Here is a 16,622-nt window from a genome sequence, read left to right on the forward strand (position 1 = left end):
GCTGCAAATGTCGTGTAAAGACGATAGAAGCGCTGTGTGAGATATGGACGCCATCTGGCAATACGTCGGGAAACATGAGTGCTGTGTTGCGTGCTGGTAGTCCCGGTGCAGCAGGCGAAGACCGGCGGTGACCAACGCGACCGGCGGGGACGCCAGCCAGCCCGAAAACGCGGTTTGGCGCGAAGCGCTGAAGCAGAGAAACGTCCGCACTCAACGAGTACTCTCCACACACTCTTTTATTTACACGTCGCCTGGGTAAAACAGGAACGCCAGAGCGGCGCCCACAACCGGCAGCCTGAAGGCCGCCCACAACGCTGCTTTTTCATTTTTTAAATTTTTTTTTCACCTTCTTGGCCTTCTCAAAACTAAAGTTTTTCAACACCAACCCATGGCATTCGTACAGTGCAATACAGAATCGAAACCGAAACACAACAATGAGCTCGCGCGAAGGGCACGGAGGAAGGCAAATTTCAGCGCAGTCGCATTTTCAGCTTTGTTGAAACAGCGCTCACTAGACGACGACGAAGTAAAAGAAGGCACACGACAGGCAGCGCCTGTCCTGTGCCTTCTTTTACTTCGTCGTCGTCTAGTGAGCGCTGTTTCAACTAAGATGAACGCATACCAACTCGCTCAAGCTTCCATTCTTATGCATTTTCAGCGCAGCTTAAGAAACTAGGGTCCTTAAAATTACGTGTGTATGCATTTTCTATTAAAGGAACACGCCACCTAATACTTACCTAGTGATGTTGCACCTCAGATATGCATGATATTTACTTTTTGATCGACAACGTTCACAAGTATGAACAGCCGTACCAGTTCAAGACGGCTGGCCCTTGGGCAAGTGGTTCAACTTTGGCCGAGTGGCTGAATCGAGGGACGTGCCGACAAACAGAAAGACAGACAGAAAGACAGACAGACCAAAATTTCTGCGTTTAAGTTCCCCAAGAAAGACTATCGTCTTTAAAAAAAAATATTTGGCCTGAAACCAGGGTTGCCGTTGGGTAGATTTGAAAAGGAGCCAGAATTCAAGCTAAAAGTAGCCAAAGTAGCCACGTCTTTTAACCTTATCGCCAAACTTGTAGGCAAATGGCAGAAAAGCAGTATTATGAAAAGAGGTTTTATCATTGAACAATATATAATACCATTTTGTGTCAGCAATAAAATAGCATACGAGCACAGTTATTTTCTCCTTCATGCTTTGTCTTGAAGCTGTAAGTTGCAAATAAATGAACATATTATAAGTTCCGTGCACCTGTATACATTCTATATAGAATAGATATAGTAAATGCCAGAGAGACAGTAAGATTGAAACATTCCAGCCAACTAGTCAGTAGGAATACTAATGGTAGAAGAAGGTTGTGCTTGAAATCGCAGACTTCAAGCACGACCAGCTTCAAGTAGCGATATCCCCTTGAAGATGGCCGGTCGAGCTTCATTTTGTAGCGGATCTCTGTGTCTGTCAAGTTCACCCGAAAACACGCGCCGTGCATCAGCACTACAAAACTGGCTCGTAGCGTCAGCATCGATGGCGGGCGTGCTAGTCACGCGTTTGCCAACATGTGCGCAACTTCGTCAGTTTGATCTTAGCCAAAAGGCGTACCTAAATTTCATCCTTAATTTGTAAGTTATATTTCCAATTTCTTAATTTTTATTTAAATTCATAAAACCACCGAATTCATGGCCTATCCCCCATAGTGGGTGTGAGACACTGACTGGCGAACAAGAACTTCATCATTCCGTCTCTGCAGGCGCACCGCGCGTTGCGTTCAGGTGCCTCGATGAGCACCAGACTCATGGCGGGGCTAGGACACGCGCTTACACTGGCGGACGCGTCAGAAAAGCTTGGAAACAAAGGGTAGTCGTCAGGCTTGCTCGGTATTTTATCTGCAGATAATGAGAAAAATGGCTACTGAATGCGCTAAAATAGAGGTTCAAAGTAGCCAGAAAGTAGCCATGGCGCCAACCTGAAATTTTTGTCGCCAGACTGGGTCGTAAAGTAGCCCATTTGGCGCAAAGTAGCCACCAACGGCAACCCTGCCTGAAACAGCGGCAAACAGCGCAAGGCTTGAAACAGCGAAACTGGACGATTCTGAAGTGTAATACCATAGAGAAAGAAAAAAAAAAGTTAAGAGTGGACACTCCCATAGACCCCAGCGGACCAATCGACCCTAGCGCACCTGGTGGTTGGTGAGAGCAAGTGGCCTGCGCTTCCTGTTTCGGTTTCACTGGCGCGATTTTTGAATTACTGTGCGTAACCACGTTTCGCTATGTCGAAAGTTACTTATTTCTTCGCCCAAATGGCAAAGCTATTATTTGTCGTTTTCAATTTACGATTCTCTATTTTGTATAGTTCAATGATTCGTGCGAATTGATGTCGTGACGTAATTTTTTTTATTAAGTTATAATAAAAGAGATGCAGGAAATCATAATTCACTACGGCTTCATTTATCGCGCTCGTGTTTTCTATTAGAACAAGCGCTCAGTCTACATATCAGTCAAAGACACAGAGTATCCACAATGTTTTTATTACAAGGCAAGGTAGAGGCTGAGCATATAAAAGCACACAATGAGAACAGCACCGCACAGACATGCAAGGTAGACAACAAATGCCTCTCGGCTTACAAATAAATTGTAACAAATACAGAGAGAACACAGACAACGCACACATCGCTAGAGTTGGCAGAAGCTGGTGAAGTATGACACACTGGGCCGTAAGGATCTCTGGCAAAAATCACAGCATATCCACGGGGTGAATGATGATGAGTGGGGCGAAGCTACGGAGGGAATCATCTGTAAACCGTGAAACTCTTCCGTGAAATGCGCCCAGTACATGATATAAAGAGTGTGAAACATCGTGTATATATTAAACATCAAACTTTTATTGTACTGTTGGTTTACGTGGTCCCTTCATTATCACTTGTGATCGGTGAAATGCAAGGAAGAAGTCCGCTCCCGAGCGAAAGAGCGCCAAGAGCGACCGCATTCCCCGCTCGCCCTGTGCGAATTAAAGGCAAGGCTAGAGGGAAGACAGGACGCGCGTTCCACGACGCGAGGTCGGTAGCATGCCCAACGAAAGCCAACGGAACGCGATCGTGCAAGTGCTCCGGCTTCGCATCGCCTCATGGTTCCATTTAGCGTCCCAAAACCAAACATATTGCTCAAGGTGTCCCTTGCGTTTTTCGTAGAAATAATTTCTTTATCATGTACATTAAGACGAAAAGTTGAAAGCTCACTAGAGTGTATCGCCCGCAAAGTATGTCTTTTAGTGTGATTTAACTCTCGTACGGCAGGGTCCTCGCGCCGTTGCCGGTCCACCTCGCCCGTTGACGATCGGGCGAGGTGGCTAAATACAACTACTACTACTACACTTTAAGAAAAACATCTGGCGTTCTTTCGTTCTGCTTTTACAAAACATCTGGCGTCTTTCGTTGGTTTATTTCATCAATCAACGGCGTTTTGAACAAAATTTTTATTGTTTAATCACGCACAGGAGAAATCTCACCAGGCACTACCTTGGAGGTAAACAATGGCTGCTAATGGCAATGAGAGACAGAAGAAGTCGGCTTTTAGCTAACACTTACACTTCTACTTCTACTAACGTTTCCTACTGGAACATGCCAATGGCTGCTAATGGGGAATGAGAGACAGAAGAATTCGGCTTTTAGTTAACGCGCACGCTGCGAATTTTTTATTGTTCAACAACGCACAGGAGAAATCTCCCACCGGCACCACCTTGGAGGTCAAAGCGTAAGACTTGTTACTCACTACTACGACCACGACGACTACAAGGGACGAACGGGTGCCGCCTTAAGGAGCTTCGCCCCTAAAACACAGCGCACAACGTTGAAGAAGGAAGAAGTTAAATACACATAACAATGAAGTCGCGAGTCGCGACTGCGTTTCACCGAAATAATGCACTGAAAATAAAAGAGCGTACAGAAACAACACGACCAGGATTTATTCGTGGTCCGAGGCTTCGGGAAACGCACCGTGAAGCATGCGAGGACCAGCGAACGCTCCTCAATATTTAGCACCGAGCTCAGCGCACAGACGCTCGCATCGGTGGCAGACGCGGCACGCGTCGCCTCGGCTTGACGCATACGTTGCACAACGTTCACGTCTAGCTACCGCATAGAGTCGCAAACTGATTTTTAGCGAACCTCGCCGTCCTTACAACCTTCAGAAAAAGGTTGAAACTGCGCGAATAAGACACCACGCAAGAAACAGAAACACGCACACACACGAATAGCAACGCGTGTGTGTGTGTGCGGGTTTCTATGTTACATGGTGTCTTATTTGTACAGTTGTCGCCTCTTTCTGAATAAGTGACCCAACTAGCCCAACAACAACGTCATTCTACAAGCTGTGCTTGCAGACGTGCCTCACCTGTTGTCTCACACACGAAAACACCGACGCAGCCGACGTGGACGAAACCTTCCCGCTGTCATGCATGGGTTTGTCGCTTTGAGATGGTGTTTATGACAGTACGGCTGAATAAAAATAACCAAGTAAGGTGTGCTGAGTAAATTGTTTTTATGTATAAAGAACCTGTCGACTTTGGGCGCATAATTATTATTTTGTAAAAACAATTCTGTTGGATTGATGACAACTTTTTCTTTTTTCGCGCTTGCGTCCTCTGGCGTTTGGTGAGAGCACTAGTTCGTTACGTAGTCCTGACGTACTTCCTGAGGCCAGATTTCGCGGAGTGTCCTCTCTTAACTTCTTTCTTTCTCTATGGTAATACGGTTGCTTCTAGGTTGTTAGGCTTTAGCTAGGTTAGTCGCGACACGGACGTCCAAACTCCAAAACCGAGCCTTCGCCCCTCTCATAGAACGACCCTTCCTTTATCTCTTCTTTTCATGTCTCGTTCTTTCTCTTTATTTCTCTCTTGATCTTTCTGTTTTAACACGAAAGTGTTTTATGCCGGGGTCTACCACGGCTTCACTGACGTATTTCCGTCACGGATATGACGTTGTAAGACGTACACTAACAGATGGCAAAGAAAAAAATCTAGAAGAAAGAGTTCCGTTGCCGGGAGTCAAACCTATATAGTCCCCGCTCCGCAGCGCGCGGCGCGAAACCACTCGACACTTCGCAACTGTACTTGCAGTACGCATTCTGGGACAGTTTTAAACGGCCAAATGTTGCGCGTACAGACGTTCTTTTCCTTTCGTCACGGTTGAGGTGTCCGCCGAGAAGCGAAGCGAGGCTACCGATTGAGAAGGCGATGCGTAGGGGGCCCGACTGCGCTATCACGTTGTACTCTCAAGGCGAAGCTCAAGCGTCCTCCGATGTTTTTTTTTTTTTTATGAATATGAGAGACGATGTTTATGATGAGTAGGAGAGGTGGGTGCCTTTATGACGGCACATGATACTCTTCTCGTTTAGCAAACGAAATATACACTACTAAAAAAACATAAAAAGCGCACCAAGTATGGCGCCAGTAGAATGCAATCTGTGAAAACAGTGGAATCCAACAGCGCACGAGTCACAAATATTGGAGCATGAGTTCGGGTTAGTAAAATAACCTCTCATGTACCCGTACGAAGTCAGATGTTCCGTATGGCTTCACACACATTGGAAAACAAGCAAAAGATAAATAAAGACACATCCTTTTCCGCTGTGATGTTTTTGTAACATCTGTGTAGTTCAGTAATTTGGAAATTCACTCTGCTCTGAGACAGTTTATGAATACCCGTATGCATCCAGTATATTATGTATTTGATTGTACTATATACCCCACTCACCCTATGCCTCCTTGGGGGCCTGTGAGGTATTCCTAAATAAATAAATAAATAAATAAATAAATAAATGAAAGCCTCATAATTCATTATTAATTAATTAATTAATTAATTAATTAATTAATTAATTAATTAATTAATTAATTAATTAATTAAAAGATACGACCGCAGCATTATACAATTCTGAACATGAAACAAGATTACTGAGGTGAAAGCCTTAGATGCCTCATCAAACGCAAAAAGTGACCGTCGGCGTCCCGCGTCGGCGGCGTCAACACGAGTGATGCAAAAAAATCATCATCACGTGATGACGTCATTATATGACGCCATTATGCGTCACAGAACGCCATAATGACAGACGTCATCGTCACGTCGTATAATGTGCCGTCACATGATGACATCATCACACGGCATCATCCCTTTGCACTGCCTCCGTGATCAGTCCACCGATCACGGAGGTAGTGAAGAACCTGGTGAGGCGTAGAAAGCTTGCAACGCCTCCGATCCCGGAGGCGGTGAAAAACCGTGTTAGGATCAGAAAGCTTTCGTAGTGGGGCGGAGGACGATCAATACATCGACTGAAGAAAAAAGAAGATGGCTTTCGCCTTCGAGTCGTCTTAGGCAAATGCATAAAGGGCCCTGTAAGGTGTAAACACGCACCGGCGGTGCCCTATCCACTCACGTAATGCTAACGCATTTATTTCGTATTTAGCGCTAAATCGACGCCTACTTTCCTTTTAATTACATTTTTCTTTCTCTCGGCATTTTTTATCGCAGTATCTTCGCATGCGATACGGAAACGGCGTGGGGATCGCAGCGTCCCTGATATACTTCGTGCTGAGCGTAAGTATACTGCACATGCAAATCCTCAGAGCTTGGTGAAAGCTTAGATGCATCTAATGTTGTACGTTTGGTTTTGTAGTGATTCATTATAACAGCAAACGGTACAGCGCATCCAAGGCGGTACTAAGCGCTGCGTGTGTATTCTCATTCCGCCCATTAGGTCCCGTCTTCGATGCCAGTAATTATTAATAATTGCTGGAGTTTAACGTCCCAAAACCACGATATGATTGTGAGGGACGCCGTAGTGGAGGGCGTCCCTCAATTTCGACCGCCTGTGGTTCTTTAACACGCACGCAAGTTTAGGTACACGGGCCTCAAACATTTTCACCTCCATCGAAAATGCGGCCGTTGCGGACAGGATTCGATCCCTCGACAGTCGGCTCAGTAGTCGAGCACCATAAGCACTAGACCACCACGGCGGGTCGTCTTGGATGCTCTATACCAGGGGTCTGCAACCTACGGCCAGCGGGGCACTACTATGCGGCCCCCGGCACGACGTCAGAACACCCCCCCCCCCCCAATCATCCCTTCTCCTTTTGTCACTTACTGCCTCGACTGTATCTCGACTCCCTCCCCCCCTTCTCAATTTACCGTCCGGCCCCCGCCGTGTAGGCATCTTGCAACTCGGCCCCTCACCTCAGAAGGCTACCGACCCCTGCTCTATACCATTTGGTCTTAGATGCGAGTTCTCGAAACAGGAGGCGCCTATAGCACTTCTGAATATACCAGTCAGTCGCCTTGAATGGTTGTGTCCGCAAGGACAACTAAGACTACTCGTCACTGGATTTGCAAGTCGACGATGCCGAGGCAACATTACGCAATTTTCTTATACGCAGCATAATTTAATTAAAATGATTTGTTGAGCACAAATAATGATCCCTATGCGCGCTTCATGAAAAGACCACTTGAAAAGGGCAGCCGGGTGTTTCACCCACGGTAGCTTTTATATTGAATTGTCTTATCCGTAACGTGAATTTATATTGATCACTTCTCCTAGCTTTGTTTCTATTGCTCGGTTGTTTCTTGCAAACAAAGTGTGTTGTTTGCTCGTTCATGGCGCGTGCGTGTCGATACGTGCAACACGTAATTATCCTGTAATGATTAACTAGGAAGTCAATTAGCGATATTGTTATTAACGAGTACTTCGGCATTTCCATTCTGTGCATAATGTCCCCCTCTGGGCAGTACACCTCAATGAATGGCAATAAGTGATCTGCCACTTACGATCATAAGTGCCTCATTGCGGAGCGTGTTTTCAGCCTTGAATTGCTTTACACTTTGCATCTGTATGTCCTTAAAACGTGTGTTTTTCTGCTCATTGATCATTTGAATGATTAATTGGCTCATTCTGACTATTCACAGCAAACTTCAGGCGCGGCCGGCATCTACAGTGCAGCGATCGCCTTGGCCACAAGTAAGCAAGAAATGGCTGTAACAAACCGTTTAGTCATGAAACAATAACATGGAATCACGCATGCGCACACGTGGAGTCAAAGCGAAGAGACAGCGCTCATTCATAGCTTAGGAATATCATAAATTGCTGCAAACAAAATTATCCGCTCAGACAACAGTATTGTGCTGAAGATACCCAATGTAAAAAAGAGCATTAATGCACGCGTTACTATAGCACAAGCAAATGTTGTACAGAAAAAAGCCCGTAAAATACAATATTTTTGTAATGCGTGGCATCCCTCAGCTCAGTGTTCAAAAGGTGATATCGTTGTAATAATTAATCACTGTTGCGGTTTCACGTCCCAAAACCACGACATGATTATGAGATACGCCGTAATTGAGGGCTCCGGATATTTCGACCACCTGGGTTTCTTTAACGTGCACCTAAATCTAAGTGCACGGGCCTCTAGCATTTTCGCCTCCATCGAAAATGCAGCCGCCGCGGCCGAGATTCCATGCCGCGACCTGCGGGTCAGCAGTCGAGCACCTTAACCACTAGACCACGGTGGCGGGTGATATCGTTGTATTATGAGTGTAATATTACCGCCTTAAATATTCAAGCTTTCGGGTGACGTCATCGCATGAACAAAAATGCAAAGGAAAAAGCATATAAGGTAGCGTGTCATTTCATCGCCCTTGTTTTGCATTTGGGCATTAAAGTGGTCCTGAACCAAACACCTGTAGTAGGATTCTAGCCACCCTACCTGTAGCAAAGCAGACTCTGCTGGGAACAGCTCAGCGAAATCTTGCAGTCGTGCGTGGCAAAGAGCTCTTACAAAAGAAGCGCGAAGTTGCATTTTCCTAAAGTGCGCTCTCCTCATACAAGGGCTCCTCCTCATTCTCTTCTATGGGAGGGGCGCCAGCTGTATGTCGTCATGCAGCAGATTGCGGCTATTGGCCGATAGCTGACGTAAACCGAGAGCGACGTTTAGATAAGATGCGCTTCTTGGCACGGGGTGCCGCCACGTGCCGGACGCCGCGCTCTATAGTGCGCTAAAATTACACAGCAGCAACACTATCGTGCTCCAGAATCATAAAGGGAGAGAGCGATCACGTTTCATGACGCAGACTCAAGGTCATGGCGCAACCGTGACGTAGCTTCCTTTCCCCGTTCCATCCCTCCCCGTGTAACTTACAGCGCGCTCGTCGGTACGAGAGAAGGGAGAGAGCGCTTGAAGTGTGCGACATATTCCTGTAACTCCGCTCGTTCTCGATGGATTCGAGAAATTTTTTGCGGCAATCGCTTCGTGAGGCAATCAACTCCGATACTGAGGTCTATCGAGGATTACTTGCAAAAGTAGTTCAGGACTTCTTTGAGTGTATCATGTAAACATTCGTATCGTGTCGGTATTATCAGTGCAGTGTTATAAAGCCACAAACTTGTCATATAAACCCGCGGGTATATGACAAACACGAGCCGTTACGAGCCGTTTCGTAGGTTAATGCGGTTCGCGTTTGCTCGTCCCATTAAAGTATGCCACAGGTCTCATCATCTTTCCACCTCATTTTTCCGCAGCATTCGGGATATCGCTGTCGGTGTCAACTATTCTGATCGGCGTCGCTGGCACCACCTACACAGCACTGGTGAGCGTTGTCACATCACTTATTATAGAGGTGGTTGCTGTAGCGGCAGATTTCCTACGAGAAAGTTCCACACTATTGTAATTAGGGCAGTTAGAGAAACAAATGCGGAGCTCATTTCAAAAGCATTTATCTTGCCCGCATAGTGAGTGAGTTCATACGGTACAGTTGGCGTGTCACACAGAGTAATGCGTCTAATCGAAATTTCTAAATTCCGAAAAAAAGGAGTGCCCAGAAAAACAAGGTCACGCTAGCAAACGAGATCATGCTAGAAAACGGCGTTATGCTTCAAGTATCTCACGGTGACATCATTCGACTTATTTTCGACACCTGCACTTCCAAATATAGTTTTAAAATTTTTAACTGGCACGAAGGACACACATTTAATTATATTAACCGGCGCGCAAAGCGCTTATACGACTTTTGAAAAGTTGTTCAGAACTCTGCCTGAACTCGTCGTGCGCCCTCATTTCACGCAAGTAACTTTTTTTTTTACTTTCAGGGTGGCCTGCGAAGTGTCGTTTGGGCCGATTGCGTGCAAGCGGTTATCATGACAGCCGCGCCACTTACAATCATCGGAAAGATCGTCTACGACTCAGTGCACAGTGCCACTCCGCCGAGGCCCCTCAGCGACTTGAACTTCTCGGAGATTATTGTTCGGTTAAGTGTGCTTATCCCGTGACAGGTCTTGTTTAACTTCTACCAGGGGCGTAGCCAGAAATTTTTTTAAGGGTAAGGAGGGAGGGGTTAACCACTTTTTATGTATGCTCGTGCTATTTGTATGTGTGCGTGCATATATACGCGCGCAAAATTGAAAACTTTCGGGGGATCGGGTTGAAGTGCTGTGAAATGCAGTTTTTTTTCTCTACAAACCAAACCACGGATTTACTGTACTCTTATGTACCCGCTACGTGGCTAAATAAACTCAATCTCAACCCTCCTCCCCCCTACCATCCCCTGGCTACCTGGCTACGCCAATGACTTCTACCATACCTATCAAAATTTCGCGGATGTCAGGAGAGAACACGAGGCTTCAGCTGGATTTAGTCAGTGGATGGAATTGATAGGCAACGGAATGCATCCACCAATGGCCAGTTTGGCGATGGCCCTGCGGGATATGAGTGGCAATTCATGGTGTGGCACATTGGGCATGTCTAGCATAATACGTCATGCACCTCCCGAACTTCGACATTCACATGGCCTAGTTTGACTGTTGACAAGAAAGTCCAGTTCGGGATTTTGCATAATACCACGTTGCTTGGTGGAGGAAAACCCTTTCCCATTTTTTTTTCTGTCTGCACTCTTTGTTGCCATAGCACACTCACGAATGCGATAGAAGTGGTAAACTTAACAATTTCTTACTGCGAGCCAAGCACGGACAAACAAGTACATAGGACTGGCGCTCACTTCCAGTTATTTGGTTTATTGTGAAAATACACTAATAGTACTGGCGCTGACTGCCAGCTGCTCTGGTTTATTGTGAAAATACACTAATATACCGAGAAGTGGAGTGCACAGGGAGGCGGAAATCATCAAATCTTCTGGCCGAGGCAGCCGCCCGTGTCCATTGACCCGAGGCTGTCACATGCCGGGATGCTTGTGACCCCACCCCGCCCAACGCCGCCGGCCATTAAAGTTTTCACTCACTCTAGCGGCACATGCGCCACTGGAACTTTGCAGAGCGGTGCACAATTCGAAGAAACGCTTTAACGTGCTGCTCGAACTTTGTTGGCATGGTAACAAGGACCGGCTTAAGCTGTGCCGATGCACGTTTGCTCCGATGTGTGTAGCTAGGTCCAGGCGAACACCCACCACAAGTTATGTGCCGCAAGCTAGATGCGATGCGGTCGCGTGCTTTACCCCCATATGTTCCTCTTAAACAGCTGGCCGCACTGCACATTAAAAAAAGTTTACTGCTGTCATTTTGCTTCCGGTTAAACCGCCGAACGCGGTGAGGTTTCTGAGACGTGAAAGGCGTCTTGTGATTAATAGCTTAGCTACGTCAACAGCTCGAAAGAGGCACAAAGGCAAGGAACATATGAGGACTCATCGCCAGTCCCAGTGGGTTCCTTGTTTTTGTGCCTCTCCTGCGCTGTTCAGGTAGCTGTGGAATACCATCTAGCCAGGTCACACGCGTTGCATCAATAGCGTGACGGCGAGAAGTCCCCCTTATGCGTGTTTTTACAGCGAAAGCTGTTATGAGGTCATTTCACCGGCCGTTTTTGGCGCCGTAGTTGTCCGCCACCGCCGCCGCCGCTGCCGCCGGTGTCCGTAACCACTATCGCTCGAAATAAGAAAGAAAAACGAAATAAGAAAAAAAATTCCAGGATGTAATGAGGTTCGAACCTGGGCCCTCATCGTGGGAGCCCAGTATTCAACCTCTGAGCCATGCCGGTGCTTGAAACTGCTTTGCAAAAAGGTCATATACAGGCTTCATGTCGGGAAGGAACCACATTAACATATGCGATATAGCGTGGTAGAAGAGTAAAATGAACACCAAGCGTCGCACAACACGAATTCTGTAATCAGGCGTCACACGATGCGAATTGCGCAACGAGAAGGTTGTTGAATGCTTCCAACCCATTACAAAGGGCTCCGCCATAATTCTTCATCGTCATCATGCACAGCATCAACAAAGTGCGCATAATGCCTTACATGCGTTTAGCAGGTACCACGGCTCTCCGTAGAATGACGAAAAATGGCATAATGCCTGCTTTCCTACTTCTCAAAAATTACAATGATTTATAGCATAGTGAGTTCCTCGCAAGTGCACTTGTATTAGTTGCCAAGGAAGCCCGTAAGCGCATGATCCATTTCCTCGGGGTCTCAGTAAAGTTCTTCGCCCCCCCCCCCCCCACACCTCTCTCCCACGTCAACGTATGTTATACAGCATGGCGGGAGAGAGACATAGCGATCGGGCATCACCTAATGCAAATTACATAACTGGTGGGCCGTTTAAAGCTTCCAACCTATTACAAAGGGTTGAACCATCATTCTTCATCGTCATCAGTCGTCGCGTCAACAAAGTGCACATAATGCTTACAGACGTGTAGCTGGTGCCTCGCTTCTCCGCAGAATGACGGATAATGGCTTAGTAGGTGCTTCCGAACTTCACAAAAATTGTGATTTATGGCGCAGTGGGTACCTTTCTAGTGTACTTGTATTAGTAGCCCCAAGAGAGCTTACAACGGTGCTTTAGAAACGCCGCTCTTCCAGCTTTCGCTGTGACTGTGCTGCGGTTTCAGCGCAGGTCTGGCGTTTTTGTTTATTTGTACGCTTGTCTCTTCAATGCAGAACGGAATTCGACTTCACCACTGATGAAACCGTGTGGGCTGCCTTTCTAGGGGCATTTCCCGTTCAACTCATGCGAGTGGGCTTGGACCAGGTGATCGCTCAGCGATTTCTGGCCGCGAGGTCGCTGAAGCAGGCAAGAATGTAAGTTTATTCGCTTTCACTGTAGCCACACCAAATTCTTTGACGCAGCGTCGCCACGCAGTTTCGATCAGCGTAACTCAGCTATGTTTCTTTTTTCTGGATGACCACATCCGCACTGAAGATTTGTGAAATTTACTCGGACGTCTGTATCGTCAGGTTTGCCTAAGTTGCCACCCTTTGCTCGATCAGAAGGCCCCAAACTCTTGTCCCAGCAATAGATTTATTTATTCATTCACGCAATATTAAAGTAGACTACCTCGTAACGGCATCAAACGTTACATATTTCAAGACGCTTACAACGAAAAAAAATGAGAGTTAGCCAGTTTTAGTTTTGTTCTTGCGAAAATCAGGCAGCATTTCTGCTGGTTTTGAGCAAAACTTCACCTAAAGTTGCCATTTGGAAAGACGCCATTTCCCATATCTCATATATCGGTCGTTTCTAAAGGAGATTTGACGTCAGGTTGCGAGAAACATGTCAATTTTGATCCTCAGAATGACTGAAATCTGGACGCCTATTCTGATATACTGTATACAGTTTGGGTTCCACGCTTATCCTATGACACGTAATGACCGCATGGGGCGCCTCACGAAGAAATGCTGGACACCAGTACACTCTGTGTAGCTCATGAACATTTTAACAAAATGTGAAACGAAGACAGTCATGCGCGGGCCGGGCCGCTAGCGACATGTCCGCGAGCCTCATGCGGCCCGTCAGCCGCGTGTTTGATACCCCTGGGTTAGAGAGTGCTGGTTGTCGCTGGCTTCTGTTGCAGAAGCCAGCAACAGCAGCCACGGTAAGCAATGCAAAGCACGTAGAGGTTCTCAAGGAGAGCTTCGCGTTAAATAGTTTTGAACCAACTTGTGGCGGCTTTAAGCGGTTAGGCCTGATTACTTTGTAGTGCAGCAATTATGTGCATTGCTCTAGGTACACTTCACAACTCCACACGCCGTTCTCATTTCTTTTCAGAGTAGCGCTTGGAGGCGTCATTCTGTTGGCATACTGTTACACCCTGCATACATTGACGGGGCTTGCCATGGTCTACTGGTACAGAGACTGCGATCCGGTCCTTTCAGGCTCCATAACCCGCTACGACCAGGTGATTGACGCCTCCCCGTTTCCCTTACATCGGAAGAGAAACCGTTATGCTTAGGTCCATAAAAAAAACATCACACCATCCCCCGCTAAAGGGAACCATGAAGCGATGCGAAGCAGCGTTTCGGCATGTCGAGCCCGCGTTTCAGAGGGGGAGTGAAGAGGGAGAGGGGAAAGGGGGAGAGGAAAGTGAAGTGGAGAGGGGGAGAGGGAAGTGGAAAGGGGTGAGGGGTAGAGGAGAGGAAGTGTGTGGAGAGGGTTTGCGCATGAGCAGTAAGGGCGGTCACGCCGCACACCACCGGTTTGAACTCCGCCATAAGATGCTTCGCATCTAAAAACTGGAGGTTTCGCTACAAGGACGAAACCTCAACAGGAAGCAAAGGTGGTTTGATCATTCGTTTCCCATTGCACTCCGGTTCTTCGGACGGTGTTCTAACAATACGCGGGGGCGACATTTCGACGCGGTGCGCAGTGAAGGTTTCACAGCACAGCAGAAACAGCATACTCGCGGCTACAAGGCAACTGACAGCGCTGGTGCACTAAGCGCCACAGTTCCGCCACAAAGGCGAAGCACTGAGTGCGATAGCAACAGACGGGAATGTTCTACGAAGTAAGGCTAGCAGCAGACTTCTTTAAGTTACAACGTGGTGGAACTCATCACAACTCTGGCATAAGGAAACGCGGCCGTTGCAGCGAGCCAAGCAACCTTTCAGCTGTCTAAGCTTCAACGCAAACTGTGCGGTGAGAACAGGGAGCGTACATAGGTATAAGCCGCCTGCCGATCCCTGTCAAGATAGAGCGCGCGCGACCGCTCAAATTGCACAGTTTCTGCCGGCGCTAAGCAGCTCTTCCCCGGGACCCTCCCCCTTTGGGCTTATCGCGCGACAGAAGACGGCCGACGCGTTCTTTTTGACTGGGGCCGCAATCCTCACTCACACGCTTTTACTCGCACGTTGAAAATACAATGCGGGGCGATGTTATCACCCTTGGAATTTATGCCGAACATCACGGCGACACCAACGATGACGGCAAAAGTATGCCTGTTCCTGTTGTATCCATATAATTTCAATTACAATATCAGTGCCACCAGCAGCGTTGCGGGTGTAAGTAGCACTTCCATGGGGCATGAAAGGAGACCGAAGGAAAATCGTTGGCGTTCGTCAGCTCCCAATGAAAATAGGGCAGAGATTTAGCTTGACGTTTGGTAGACGCTGCGCTGAGAGCAGTCTGTGCACTCAGCTTCTCAGGAGGAACGCTAGCGTCTGCGCGCACAGCTCTCGCACAATCAGGTAGAAGGCAGAATCGATTCAGTTTATATAGTGGCGCGTCGTGGTTCGTGCGCTTGGTTCCGTCGCCTTTGCAGCCAGTACGTATAACGCAGTTTAAAGGGGTCATGAAGCACCCCTTGGGCTGATTGAAAAAACACATCCTGCGGAAAGCTGACACGGCTATGAACTGCTCTGCCAAATATTACAGTCGTGCGCGCCGCGTAATGGCCACAAGCGGAGCGCGAAGTTGCCGTTTCCCCAGGCACCCTCTTTTCAAACAGAGGCCGGTTCTCACTCTCGTCGGTGGGCGGGGCGTCTGTCCGCTGTACGTCGCAGAGACATAGCACGCTTATTGGCCGATAGCCGACGTAAATCGAGAGCGGCGTTCGGATCAGATGCGCTTCTTGCCGCGGGGTGCCGTCACTTGCCGGCGCCCTCCTCAGTACACGGTAGCCGCACTCGCGCAAGCGAATCACAGCGGGAGAGCGATCGCGTTTCATGACGCGCGCTGGCGTAACTTCTTTCCCCCATGCCATCCCTCCCTGTCTAGCTTCCAGTGCGCTCGTCGGCACGAGAAAAGAGAGAAAGCGCTGGGAGCGTGCGCCAAACCCCCGTAACTCCGCTGATTCTTGACGGATTCGAGAAATTTTTGCGGCAATCGATTCGGGAGGCAGTACACTCCGATACTGAGGCCATTAGATCATTACTTGGAAAAGTGGTTCATGACCCCTTTAAGTCCACGCCCTACAATACCGCGCATGTGCCGCCTGTAGCATGACCAGCGGTGATAACGTGAGCGCACCTCGACTGCCCGCATAATTCCTACCTCGTTAAAAATGTGAGAAATGTCGTGCCTCTGGCAATGATTCCTGGGATACTGGGGTTTAAAAACATTACATATAACGGCATCACGATGACTGTGCATTAACTCAGTGAGAAACCCTGTGTTTTCTGTCCTAGATCGTACCGTACTACATCAACAAAAGTGCGAGCTCCATCAACGGATTTCTAGGCCTGTTCTTGGCTGGACTCGTCAGTGCATCGATAAGGTAACAAGGGTTACACATCACGCGTTGCCATGACGGAATTGCAGTACGCGTTTGTAATTGGGAACACCCGGAAAGACGTAAAGTATTCTCTTCCTTCCAATATTAAACTGGGGGTGTATGACGATGATGACAATAATTACAGTTTTCAGGCACAATTGCT

At 47.6% G+C, this 16,622-nt stretch overlaps 2 protein-coding genes across 2 annotated transcripts in view; both read left to right on the top strand.

The window, feature by feature from the left end:
- The window catches only part of LOC119405471 (sodium-dependent multivitamin transporter-like), a 33,110-nt gene extending 19,260 nt beyond the window's left edge, over nt 1–13,850 (top strand). Inside the window, exons 3-7 of the mRNA XM_049419417.1 lie at nt 7,947–7,998; nt 9,553–9,620; nt 10,120–10,277; nt 12,912–13,052; nt 13,826–13,850. Of these exons, the coding sequence (XP_049275374.1) occupies nt 7,947–7,998; nt 9,553–9,620; nt 10,120–10,277; nt 12,912–13,052; nt 13,826–13,850 (444 nt within the window). The remainder of the gene's footprint in view (nt 1–7,946; nt 7,999–9,552; nt 9,621–10,119; nt 10,278–12,911; nt 13,053–13,825) is intronic.
- A 175-nt stretch (nt 13,851–14,025) lies between these two features.
- LOC119405043 (sodium-coupled monocarboxylate transporter 1-like) overlaps nt 14,026–16,622 on the top strand; it is a 65,708-nt gene continuing 63,111 nt past the window's right edge. The window contains exons 1-2 of the mRNA XM_037671803.2: nt 14,026–14,149; nt 16,374–16,462. Of these exons, the coding sequence (XP_037527731.1) occupies nt 14,087–14,149; nt 16,374–16,462 (152 nt within the window). The 5' untranslated portion in view covers nt 14,026–14,086. The remainder of the gene's footprint in view (nt 14,150–16,373; nt 16,463–16,622) is intronic.

This window comes from Rhipicephalus sanguineus, chromosome 9 (genome assembly GCF_013339695.2).
Source record: "Rhipicephalus sanguineus isolate Rsan-2018 chromosome 9, BIME_Rsan_1.4, whole genome shotgun sequence".
Taxonomy (NCBI): domain Eukaryota; kingdom Metazoa; phylum Arthropoda; class Arachnida; order Ixodida; family Ixodidae; genus Rhipicephalus; species Rhipicephalus sanguineus.